Source organism: Bufo bufo, chromosome 2 (assembly GCF_905171765.1).
Source record: "Bufo bufo chromosome 2, aBufBuf1.1, whole genome shotgun sequence".
NCBI lineage: Eukaryota > Metazoa > Chordata > Amphibia > Anura > Bufonidae > Bufo > Bufo bufo.
The window spans coordinates 440,081,399-440,094,063 of record NC_053390.1 but is presented as its reverse complement, the minus strand read 5'-3'; the positions used below and the strand labels follow the sequence as shown (position 1 = coordinate 440,094,063).

General features: G+C 40.9%; 1 protein-coding gene across 2 annotated transcripts in view; it reads right to left on the bottom strand.

Annotated features, from left to right (window-relative positions):
- The window catches only part of OCEL1 (occludin/ELL domain containing 1), a 56,394-nt gene that overhangs the window by 25,872 nt on the left and 17,857 nt on the right, over nt 1–12,665 (bottom strand). The window contains exon 2 of one of the 2 annotated variants that reach the window (XM_040417470.1): nt 9,527–10,712. In XM_040417470.1, coding sequence (XP_040273404.1) covers nt 9,527–10,579 — 1,053 coding nt within the window. In that variant the 5' untranslated portion in view covers nt 10,580–10,712. The remainder of the gene's footprint in view (nt 1–9,526; nt 10,713–12,665) is intronic. The other variant, XM_040417471.1, reaches the window with a different exon arrangement.

The following is a 12,665-nucleotide window of genomic DNA, read 5'->3' as shown; positions in this document are numbered from 1 at the left end:
ATGTGGAATCCTTGTATTCGAATATCCCATACGATGATGGATTAACTGCTTGCCGAGTATACCTGGAGGCGAATGGGATCGTCTCAGAGTCTGTACTACAAATGACCAAATTCCTCCTCACCCATAACCATTTCTCTTTTGACAAGGAGATATATTTACAGTGCACTGAGACTGCCATGGGCAGTAAAATGGCACAGCAATATGCAAATCTCTTCATGGCAAAACTGGAAAATGACTTTTTGGTATCCTGCCCCAAAAACCCTTGGCCTACTTACGTTTCATTGATGACATCCTAATAATCTGGACCGACTCTGAACATGAACTGATAAAATTTCATGAACAATTCAACAAATTCCATCCCACCATAAACCTGACCCTCAACTATTCACACACAGAAGTCAGCTTTCTGGACACCACCTTAAAACTTCAAGACGGCTCAATACAGACATCCCTGTATTGAAAACCTATTGATCGGCCTACTTACCTCAAATGGGACAGCTTCCACCCCAAACATATTAAAAAGTCCATCATCTATAGTCAAGTCATCAGATATAACCGAATCTGTTCCAGCCCATCAGACAGGGATAAGCATTTACAATATCTGAAAAGGACATTTTTACACCAGGGCTATCATCCTGCTTCAATTGAAGATCAGATCACAAGAGCCACCAAGATCCCCAGAAGTCAACTTCTCCAATACAATGAAAAGAAACAGAACCAGCATGTACCTCTGGTTGTGACCTACAATCCACAACTAGAGGTACTGAGGAAAACTGCCAAAAAATAACATCATGTCCTACGTAAGGATGATCGACTAAAAACAATCTTCCCAGATCCCCGCTTACTAGCTTACCGACAACCTCCAAATCTAAGGAATATTCTGATCAGATCAAGTTCAAGGCCATGTACCACAATAAAAGGAACCCAACCCTGTAATATAAGAAGATACAAAACCTGTTCACATATAATGAGAACAGATAAGATCCGGATCCCTAACACACTGGGACTATATGATCCCTGGGACATTCACATGTTCTAAATCTAATGTTGTTTATCTGATTCTCTGCACTAAATGTCCTGTTGAAGGCCTCTACGTTGGAGAAACAGGACAGAAACTCAATGCAAGGATGAGTTCCCACCACCACACAATTAAAGAGAAGAAGCTACACTTTCCTGTGGCTAAGCATTTCTGTAGCTCAGGACACAATGAAGAACACATTAAAGTTCTCATAATAAAAGGTAACTTTAAATCCCAAAGAAAGTAAAAATGTAATTGAAATACAAATGAAAAAAATAAATAAATAATGTATTTACAAATTTATAACATTGCTTCACACTTTAAATACTGGACTGAATTTGTCCCTGGGATTTATGACAGACTACAAGATCTAAAGAGTCTTCTATAGACATAGTCCGGGCACCAGGTCTCTGAGATAACATCAATTTAGAGACCATAAAACTTTCACACCCCTTATCTGTAAGATAATTAAGGACTCATTCTCATTTGATATGTTGTTCTGTTATTTTTCAAATGTCCATTCATTCCCCCATGTCTCTGGTCTTATTGTATATACAGTACAACTCCCACCATGCCCTGCTGTAGGTTGATAGCTGTAAACTGTCCGGGCATGATGGGAGTTGTAGTTTTGCAACAGCTGGAGAGCCTCAGGTTGGCCATCCCTACTCTAATAACTGTCCAAATTGCTTTTATAGTTAATGCGTACCTGTACATTAAACCAACTTTTGATATGTCATACATAGTGCCAAATCAAAGGTTTTGATCAGTGAGAGCCCAAGTGCTGAGACAGAGCATTGTCTCTCCTCGCTGCTATAGACATACTGGAGACATGCTCATAGACTTCGTATTTAGCTAGTCTTTGGCAGTGAGGAGAGAGTGCACTTTGTGTGAGCACTTCTAAATCCTCGTTCTAAATCCGGCACTGATGGGCGGGCTTTAGCACTGCCCTAGCACGGCAGTGTGTTATTGTAAATAAAAAAAACTTGCCCTGTGTGATCCTGCACAGGGCAAGGGAGTGCATCTAAGCATAAAATGCTTATATGCTAACATCAGAGTGCTGTCTGGGTGAAAATATGGGTATGTTCTGGTTCAGCTCTGAACCCGGACAACCCCTTTAAGATAAGACCTTTGTGTCTTAGCACATGTCATTTTTGTGGTGTTCTTTTGTCAAGATGTATGGTGTGAGAAAGAAGTTAATCTGGAGTGTGTAAACCAAGCTTAATTGAGTGTTTAGGAGCTGTCAGGAGTAAAGAGATAAGGGCTACAGATTGAGCTGCAGATGGATATCAGTGAGAAGGATAAAGAACAGTCTGCAGAGGCAGTGAATACCTGAAGGCTGTAGAAAACGGTTAAAAATGTTGAATACAGACCAAATGGAAAAATCCTTTTTAGATTAAAATAAGAACAATGCAATAATAATGCCCTCCAAGGTTTCCATAGCCTTTAACAAAAGAAACCCTATCTTACAGCTTTGTTGAAAGAAATATAAATAAATTATGGCTCTTGAAATGCGTTGATGAAAAAAATCGCTTGGTCCTGAAGGCCCAAAAGAAACTGTTCTGCAAGCGGATAAATCATACTTGTTAGGGTACAATAACGACAGGTTTAGGAAGCACACCTTAAAATGTATACATGTTGCAGGGTTGAGATTCAGCCCTATTATTAAGTTCTAAACATGATTTTGAGTAGCTGAACAATGACATAGTTTTCTATACATCACCTATCCCCCAGCTATGCAGACACAATAAGGGACGATTATTAAAACTGGTACTAAGGAAAGCTGGCCATGACAGCCAATCAAACTCCATGTCGTGGTGCCAATTTTCCTTAGCACCCCCATAGAGTCAAATTTATCAAAACTGTTAAAAAAAACAAACTTTGTTGCTCTTAGCAGCCAAAGTTCAGCTTTTATTTCATAAACTGGTTTGGTGATATGAAAGCTATACTGGCTGCAATTGCTTCCAGCACTATTCCCCAATTCTCCCCATCACTGTTCATTTTCTAAGCTGTAGCGGTGATGTCCCGTGCACACAGCTTACCGCTGCAGCCAATCACTGGCTTCAGTTGTGATGTCCCATATACTGTGGAGGCCAATGATTTGCTGCACGGTGACCTGTCACATAAGCAGCCAGAAAGAAGGTGTCAACAGCGGGGAGGACTGAAGCATAGCGCTGGAAGTGGTAGGGGAGAAAGGTAGTAAAGGCCCCTTTACACGGGCCAATTTAGCAGGTGATTGTCGGGAAGCGTCAGTGAAGGAGACTTCTGTATTTACATGCAGTGATCTCCTCCACAGTATGGGGAGGAGCAATTGCTAATGCCATCGATCATCCCCATACAGACTTGTTCTTTGCTGGCAGCAGAGGCTGTTTACACAGCATGATCTCCTGCCGGTAAACAATAATTTGGGTGCCTGCACAAACGATCCAATTGCCTGACAAATGAGTGTTTTGCTCGTTCATCGGATAATCGGCGGCACCTTTACACCGCCAGATAATCACTAATGAGCATTCCTATGAACGCTCATTAGGAATTGTCTGTCGGATTTTTAGCCTATGTAAAGGGACCTTAAGTATGGCTTCCTTTGTTATTGTTTTTATTTAACTTGATAATCCCTTTAAGTGATAGTTGTTTGCAGATAAGCAGCATACTTATCAACATTCTTCTTGGTAAAGTTGGCTTATATAAGCCCTGCCCTGGGAGTGCCAGACACTTTCCGGGAATGCCCACTTCTGGTTGGGTTATATAAGAGACATGCCCATTTTTGGCCTGGGACACACCAAATTTGCTGTGTTCGTCTCTGAAAATTAGGGACAATCCCTAAAAAGTCAGACTAGTGGAAGCAATGGAACAGTTGAATGTCAATTTTGTGATGCTATACCTCTATTAGTATTTTAGACTATGTTTAGGGGAGGAGTTCCTATTATAATCTGCCTATTTTATCAGACTATAAGCCAGATACATGATATAGGTTAAGTAATATGACCATGATATTTGAAATAGTCATAATAAAATGTAACTAATTGTATAATAACTGCTGTATCTGAGAAAAGGTGTCTTTTCTACCCCTTGTGTGATGGCTTTATGTTATTCCAGGAGATGCTGAGGATAGATATTGTAGCTGGGGTATAAACATAGATTGATCCATGATATAATAGGGGAATATAAATTATTATTATCAACAATATTATTAACTGCTTCAGTTCCTTATTTTAATATGCATCCTGCCAAAGTTACTTACAGAAATTATGAAGAATTTTCAAACAATGTTGGAAAATTTTCCAATGAAATGTTTAAAAAATAGTACAATAAGGTGGCTCAACTGCTCAATTGAATGGCAGAGGTGCTGAACTACTGGTTTCACTCACCCAGTCAAAGAAGGAGCAATATATGGTAAAAAAAGTAGCAGGCACACTCATAGATGGGATTAGATAAAATAGTTTTATTTTAAATACATAATTAAAATTATATATGGGGTTTTTCTTAAATGTAAGATGAATGAGTAAAGGCTCTGGGCACTGATTGTGTGTGCCAGATAAAAGGTGAAAAGGTGTATGGTAAATGGCTGGTACCAGGCTTTAATAAAGTTTTCGTGAAAAAATTAGTGAATCAAGTCCATATAAATAAATGGTTATAGTAAAAATAAAAATAATAATAATAATTAAAAATAAATAATAGAAAAAAATGGAAAAAAAGGGGTGATATAAGTTAATGGCTGGCTGTATGGGCCGTGCAAATGTTAATGCTGTCAAACAATAAATTTTAATCCTTTTCGATGCAGTACAGTGAAGTGATCTCCTTTCCCAGCGGTTGGTAATACTGAAAAATAGTTTGAAATATACCTTTGTTTAAATGTATAATAGTTGCGCTGCAGAGTAGTATTTGTATTATAGCTGTTCCATAATGGAAGGTTCTAAATCTCTAGAACCTTCCATTATGGAACAGCTATAATGCCAAGTACCACATTCTCTATAATACACTTTGGCCCTACAGATAAACTAGGTACCTCATCAGTATCGGGCCCTTTGTTATATGGACCAATAATAATACTTAATAAGCCCATATAGATATAAGACTAACAGCCCTTCTTAGACTTGGAACTCCTTTATGGAACAACCATACTACCAAGTCCGGTAATAAAGAAAAATGTACAAAAGTTCCAACATACCTAATTAACACTATATACCATGGTCCATAAACAAAATGGTATATCTATCACTACTGGGTTTTTTGTTACATGGATCAGAGTCGATATTAATAAATCCATTTGGATATAGGACCCCTTCCTAAGGAACAACCACTTTTTCCATGTTCTATATCAGGGGTCTCCAAACTTTTCAACAGGAGGGCCACATTGAAGATTTTACAAGTATTCGGGGGCCGGAAAAAAAAATCAGTTATGTATTAAAATTAAATTAAATGTATATATTTTACATGGATCGTTTTTGTAATCAGCATGATATGACTGAGAACAAAAGAGAAAAAACTTTAGCAAAACAACGCAAAGACACCCGTGTCCCTATCAGCGGTGTCCCCATCAGCACAAAAATGTCCCCATCAGCACAGCAATGTCCCCATCAGCACAGCAATGTCCCCATCAGCACAGCAATGTCCCCATCAGCACAGCAATGTCCCCATCAGCACAGCAATGTCCCCATCAGCACAGCAATGTCAGCATCAGCACAGCAATGTCAGCATCAGCACAGCAATGTCAGCATCAGCACAACAATGTCCCCATCAGCACAGCAATGTCCCCATCAGCACAGCAATGTCCCCATCAGCACAGCAATGTCAGCATCAGCACAGCAATGTCAGCATCAGCACAGCAATGTCAGCATCAGCACAGCAATGTCCCCGTCAGCATCAGCACAGCAATGTCCCCATCAGCACAGCAATGTCAGCATCAGCACAACAATGTCCCCATCAGCACAGCAATGTCCCCATCAGCACAGCAATGTCCCCATCAGCACAGCAATGTCAGCATCAGCACAGCAATGTCAGCATCAGCACAGCAATGTCAGCATCAGCACAGCAATGTCCCCATCAGCACAGCAATGTCAGCATCAGCACAGCAATGTCAGCATCAGCACAGCAATGTCAGCATCAGCACAGCAATGTCCCCATCAGCCGTGTCACCCTTAAGCACAGCAATGTCCCCATCAACGATGTCCCCATCAGAACAGCAATGTCCCCATCAGCGGAGTCCCCATTAGCAGCTGATAGGGGCCACCACTGATGGGGACACTGCTGTTGGGGACGCGGCTGATGGGGACACCATTGATGGGGACACCCGTGTCCCTATCAGCGGTGTCCCCATCAGAACAGCAATGGCCAAATCAGAACAGCAATGTCCCCATCAGAAAAGCAATATATTACCATAAAAAAAAAAATATTCCCATCAAAAAAACAATATTCCCATCAGAAAAACAATATTCCCATCATGGGGACACCCACTGATGGGGACGCTGCTGTTGGGGACATTGCTGTGCTGATGGGGACACCACTGATGGGGACGCTGCTGTTGGGGACATTGCTGTGCTGATGGGGACACCACTGATGGGGACACCATTGATGGGGACACCCGTGTCCCTATCAGCGTTGTCCCCATCAGCACAGCAATGTCCCCATCAGCGGTGTCCCCATCAGCACAGCAATGTCCCCATCAGAACAGCAATGTCAGCAAACTCAGAATACATTTTATTTTGCCCCCTCTCACTCAGAATACATTTTATTTTGCCCCCTCTCACTCAGAATACATTTTATTTTGCCCCCTCTCACTCACAATACATTTTATTTTGCCCCCTCTCACTCACAATACATTTTATTTTGCCCCCTCTCACTCAGAATATATTTTTATTTTGCCCCCTCTCACTCAGAATATATACAATGTGAGAGGGGGCAAAATAAGATATATACAATTTTGCTCCACAGGTGGGGAAAGTGGAATATCGATAAAGAGGGGAAAATGGAATATATACAGAGGGGGCAAAATGGATATAAATAGAGGGGCCCTGTATATATCCATTTTGCCCCCTCTGTATATATTCCATAATCATTTATCCCCTGTGTGTATATATTGCATTTTTGCCCCCTCTGTTATCTGTTTAATTTTTTTTCCATTTTTTTTGCCTTTTTTTCTTATTGAAATATATTTTTGTTCCCCATTGGTCCCCTGTGGAGGATTTCTTGCCTGACATTTAGTTCCATGCCAGGTGCCCCCCTGTGAGTTATAGCCAGGCAGTGGTGGTGTGCACATTTAAAAAAAAAATACTTACCTCGTCAGACTGCTCCGCTCCCGCCTTCTTGCTCTTGCTTGCAGCCCACAATCCTGTCTTCCAGCGTGCGTTGTGTGATCCCGCGAGACCTGGCTGGCGCGATATCACAGCGCCACCAGGCCTGAATGGGTGGAGGCGGAGCCCGAATGGATGGAGGCAGGGCTGGGGTTGGTGGGGCGGCGCAACTACTCACAGAGGCCGGGGGCCCAAGCGACCAGCCATTTACATAAAAATGTTAAAATTACTTGCGATGGGGCGACGGAGCTGCGGGCCCCCCCCACCGCCGGGCCCGGTCGCGGTCGCATCCTCTGCGACCGCGATCGTTACGCCCCTGGGCGGTTGTGCGGATTTGGTTCCTGCAACCTGCCAGCTGCGGGCGGGCCGGATCGAACGCACAATCGGGCCGGATGTGGCCCGCGGGCCGGGGTTTGGAGACCCCTGTTCTATATAATCCCCTATATATATATGTATATATATATATGCATATATATATATATATACACATATATATATATACACACACCCTGCATTTATATAGTTCATGTTCTCACCGATAGTTTCCCTTATTCGTCACATACCAATATATACACTCTATTTAAATCTCCATATTTTACATATCCTATATCTTTATTTCTATATCTCCATTTTACATATCCTATATTTTCACACCCTAAGATTGGCAGACTCTGCCTCTACTTTTAATTCTACTTTTAATCCTATTTTTATATTGGGATATTTTCCTGTTTTTATATTGGGACAGCTTCCTGTTTCACAATGGAACATTTTTCCTAATAAGCCACAGACCAATACAATTTCCGAATCAACCTTAAATGATGAATTGAACTTTAATTGATTGATTGAATTTTGATGGTCCACCCAATAAATACCATGCAGATACCGCAAGTCCTCCACTTACTGATGAAGGGACCAAGTGGAGTCCCGAAACACATTTAAGAGTACAGAGGACCACTGCTAACATACCAGCAACATCCTACAACCAAGAATCCTTAATTAGGAATTTTATTTAGGAGCGCTCCACCTATTCTATTGCTTCACCTAAACAGCCAGGCGGATCCCGATCACAAGTCCAACACAAGGTCACGTGCACCTAATACTTCACACAACAGACGCGCGCGCTTGGACACCACGTGGGACGCCGTGAGCCGGAGAGCCGAGCCGCAAGAAGCACTCACTTGAAACATTGACGGAGGACATCATCGCGTGGTGGGTAAGTGAATTCTGAACCCAAGACAGTACGGGACGCCGTACTCAGGTTCAGAACACCAATTCCCCCACAGCATTCCTTCTTTAATAAGCAAAGACCTGCATGATATTGTACATGACTGCATACAAATACTACTCTGCAGCGCAGCTATTATACTTTTAAACAAAGGTATATTTCAAACTATTTTTCAGTATTACCAACCGCTGGGAAAGGAGATCACTTCACTGTACTGCATCGAAAAGGATTAAAATTTATTGTTTGACAGCATTAACATTTGCACGGCCCATACAGCCAGCCCTTAACTTATATCACCCCTTTTTTCCCATTTTTTTCTATTATTTATTTTTAATTATTATTATTATTTTTATTTTTATTATAACCATTTATTTATATGGACTTGATTCACTATTTTTTTTCACCAAAACTTTATTAAAGCCTGGTACCAGCCATTTACCATACACCTTTTCACCTTTTATCTGGCACACACAATCAGTGCCCAGAGCCTTTACTCATTCATCTTACATTTAAGAAAAACCCCATATATAATTTTAATTAAGTATTTAAAATAAAACTATTTTATCTAATCCCATCTATGAGTGTGCCTGCTACTTTTTTTTTACCAATTTTGGAAAGAATAGTAAATTCTCACTACAAAGCAATATCATGCCTGCCAGATTTACAACTGCTGAATTGTTTAAAGAGATGATGGGCCATTTTATATTGTGTGAAACCATTCAGTGGAAACAACTTATGGTTCCTGTATAATTTAAGCAGATGTGACTACAAAGTGTAGAACATTTTAAGTGGTCTAGCAAATGTATAATAAATGTGACATGAAGACACAATAAATAAGAATGTGGAGAGACAGGAGAAGAAAAAAAGAAGCGTTAGAAATGCAGATGTAATTATAGTAGAAATAGAGCAAATAAAAGTGAAAAATGCATGCATGCAACACTTGAATGGGGTAGGCATTAGAAAAGAGTGAGATTTCATGGTCTGAAACCCCCTCACCTGAATGTTCCCCGCCTGCCTGCGCCTTTCTTCATGCCGCCACATTTTAAGACAGACCAAGGAAGTGGTCAAATACAAAAACATATTGAAGAAGAGAAAAGCTATGGCTGCCACCTGGCCTCCTTCCACCCTACAGAATGCCACAATCAGTGGATTTACCGCAAAAATAGAGTAGCAGAGGCCACCACGGTTTATATCGTTGACATAAGCAATGCCTGCTGCCAAGTATAAAAGACACATGACAATATTAATGGCAAACTCCGTGAGAGGCCACCAGTGGGAGTCAAGGAGAATGGTTCGATAATATAGAGTCATTCCCAACCCCAAAAGGATCAAAGTGACAAACCAAACCAAGCTGGCAACAAGCATCACAAATGGAGTCATTGGACCATAATAACTATAGCCGCCTGGCAATGTTCTTTGGAGTTCAGTGCCAAAGAGATTATACCACTGGTAATCCTTCTGTAAATAGGCACAGGTGCAGGCAAATACCATGCCACCAAATATTAACTGTAATCCAGCCATGATTCTTAGCAGTCCAGGCCAGGTCTTCATGTAGGAATATTTTAAATTGTATGCTTCTACCTTTTCTCCATAAATGGTGGACAACTGACTCTTCCTTTCAGTAGAATCTGGAGGTTTCGTTTGTTTAATCTCCTGAACAGTTTTGTTGCTGATCGAAGAAAACTCTGTAAAATCCCCACTCTTGTCACCAAGACTAGATTCCCTGCTAACATCTTTAAGTGATGAAATTGATGGTAAATCATGGACATCTTCTACATTTTTCATGGTAAAACATTCTCCTTTTGCCCTGCCTTTCCTCAAGAATCTTTTCCAGGAGTCAGGGATGAAATGTTGGACAGGTTTTAATCCACTTTTTTCCTTAGTCTCAAAGTCATGGAGATTAGATAAGGTTCCAGGTTTTCTGTTTGTACCATGGTCATAATAGTCAAATGAGAAACTTGGCGCATCTCCCCACTTTGGAGTCTCTGTCGGCCACGCTACTGGTTTTCGGGTTCTATTCTTCTCAGCTAGTAAAGAGAAGGAAGACATTGCTGTTCTATTAATGTGACTTCATGTGAAATGCTGCTGAAAATATATCTTTAGGCATCACTTTTTTTCCATGTCTCGAAGGAGAATTTGCTCTAATTTATAAACCACGTGGCTCACACAGAATTTTTTTTATCTGAAACAAGAAAAGGCAGAATTAAATAAACACTGTAATCATTTAGTATTCCTTTCTATCCATTAACACATAAACCAATAAATATTTATTAAACATAACAATGGCTCCAGAAATTTATTTTATTAATGAGAATATAAAAATATACAAATATCTTTCTTAACATAGTAAACAACAGGTACTGGCTAGGTCTACACGACGACATTTGTCGCGCGACATTTTCTTGCACCAATGTCGCGCAACAATTTTTAAACTGGCAGTCTATGGTGTCGCACTGCAACATGCTGCGACTGCGACGCATCAATCGCAGAAAATCCATTCGAGTTGGATTTTTCTGCGACTGTCGTGTCGCAGCATGTCGCATGTTGCAGTGTGACACCATAGACTGCCATTATAAAAATTGTCGCGCGACATTGGTTGCAGTGTAGTTGTGCCCTATCTGTCATGTAGACCTAGCCTTAGAGAAGACCTGTCACCTCTCCTAACACATCTGTTTTAGTAAATAATTGTATTCCACTTGAAATGATGTTGTCCTGTTTCTCTGTTATTCCTATTAGAAGGATATGAATAAATGTACCTCTGGGTGTTACCAGTTGGGTGGGTGTCTCTTAACAGTATTGGACTGGCTGCACTTATTGTACAGTATCAGACTGTGTAGAGACACACTCCCAACTGGTAACACTCAGTGGTTCATGTCAGCAGAGGTGAAGGATCTTCTGTAAGTAAAAAAATTAACTACCTATTTTTCTCGGTGTAATTTTTTTCTTGACAGGAGTTGCTTAGGCATTTTCTTTTGACGATGCCCCAACGTCTGTTCATTGGGTGGACTTACTGCCAGAACCCCCACTAACCGCAGAATGCAACATTGGGTAAATGACAGCAGGTCCTTCCACCTTTCTTTTACACAATGCCACTTCAGACCAAGCTTCACTTGAAAGAGGCTGTATTGAAATTTTCCACGCAGTGCCCTGTCTGGAGAAACTCTCTAGAAAGAGAAAGCTATAGGAGTTGATATGTCAAACTTAGCTCTGCAAAGATATGTTCTGCTACTGCGGTTAGCTCACAGAGGTTTACATTGTAACAAGCCCTCATGTCATTTTCAGTCTTGCAATATGTTGAAGAGTGTTTAAATTCAATTTCTGCAAAGATCTTGGATAGGCTCAGATTGCTTCTCTGGGGACCTGGGTTTCCACGACTAACCTATGCATTGGCTCCAATGCCGACATACAATATTCTGCCTGCTAGAGATAAACTTCTTCCCAAAAATCTGATGTTTTGGTGATTTAATTTAGACAAGTGTGCAAAACGGCGCCCGTCATTTTACTATTAAATTCAGTACACGAGAGATGGAAACAGGGCAGGGGACATGAAGATGGAGGATCACATAACTCTGGGTAGCGTCCTGTCAGGTGGGCTTGCCCACAATGCTTTGCAGTCAGCCTAACAGTCAATCAGGAGGATAATTTCTGGTCTATCAGGCTCTGAAGCACAGACGCCATTGTCAGCTCAGCCACTGATGTGTTAGGATATGTCTACCATGTATCTGACAGACATCAATTAGATGCACAAGGCAATCATTTTAGGATCTTGCAGGAAGAAGGGAGGCATTGTGAAGATATATTTAGTGAGGTAGATTGCGTTATTAGGTAGAAAGTCAGATTTTAACATTAGGGACAGGGTGGGTCAGTTAGTGTACCATGTGCCTGTGGCCAGGGCATGAGCTATTCATATTTTGTGCTACTGAAGAGACATAAGCTTTTAAAGAGACTAATATAACTTTTTTAATGTGCAGGAGCCAGCCTAAAAATCTGTGTAGTTGTAAGGTGGGCCCCACCCCCACAATCAAATTCAATGGTGGACCATAAGCATTCCTGACCTTAGAAACAGAAAAGTGGGAAATTAATGTATAACTTTGCCCAATTTTGTTTTGCAGTAAAAAGTTGCAAATCTCTACAT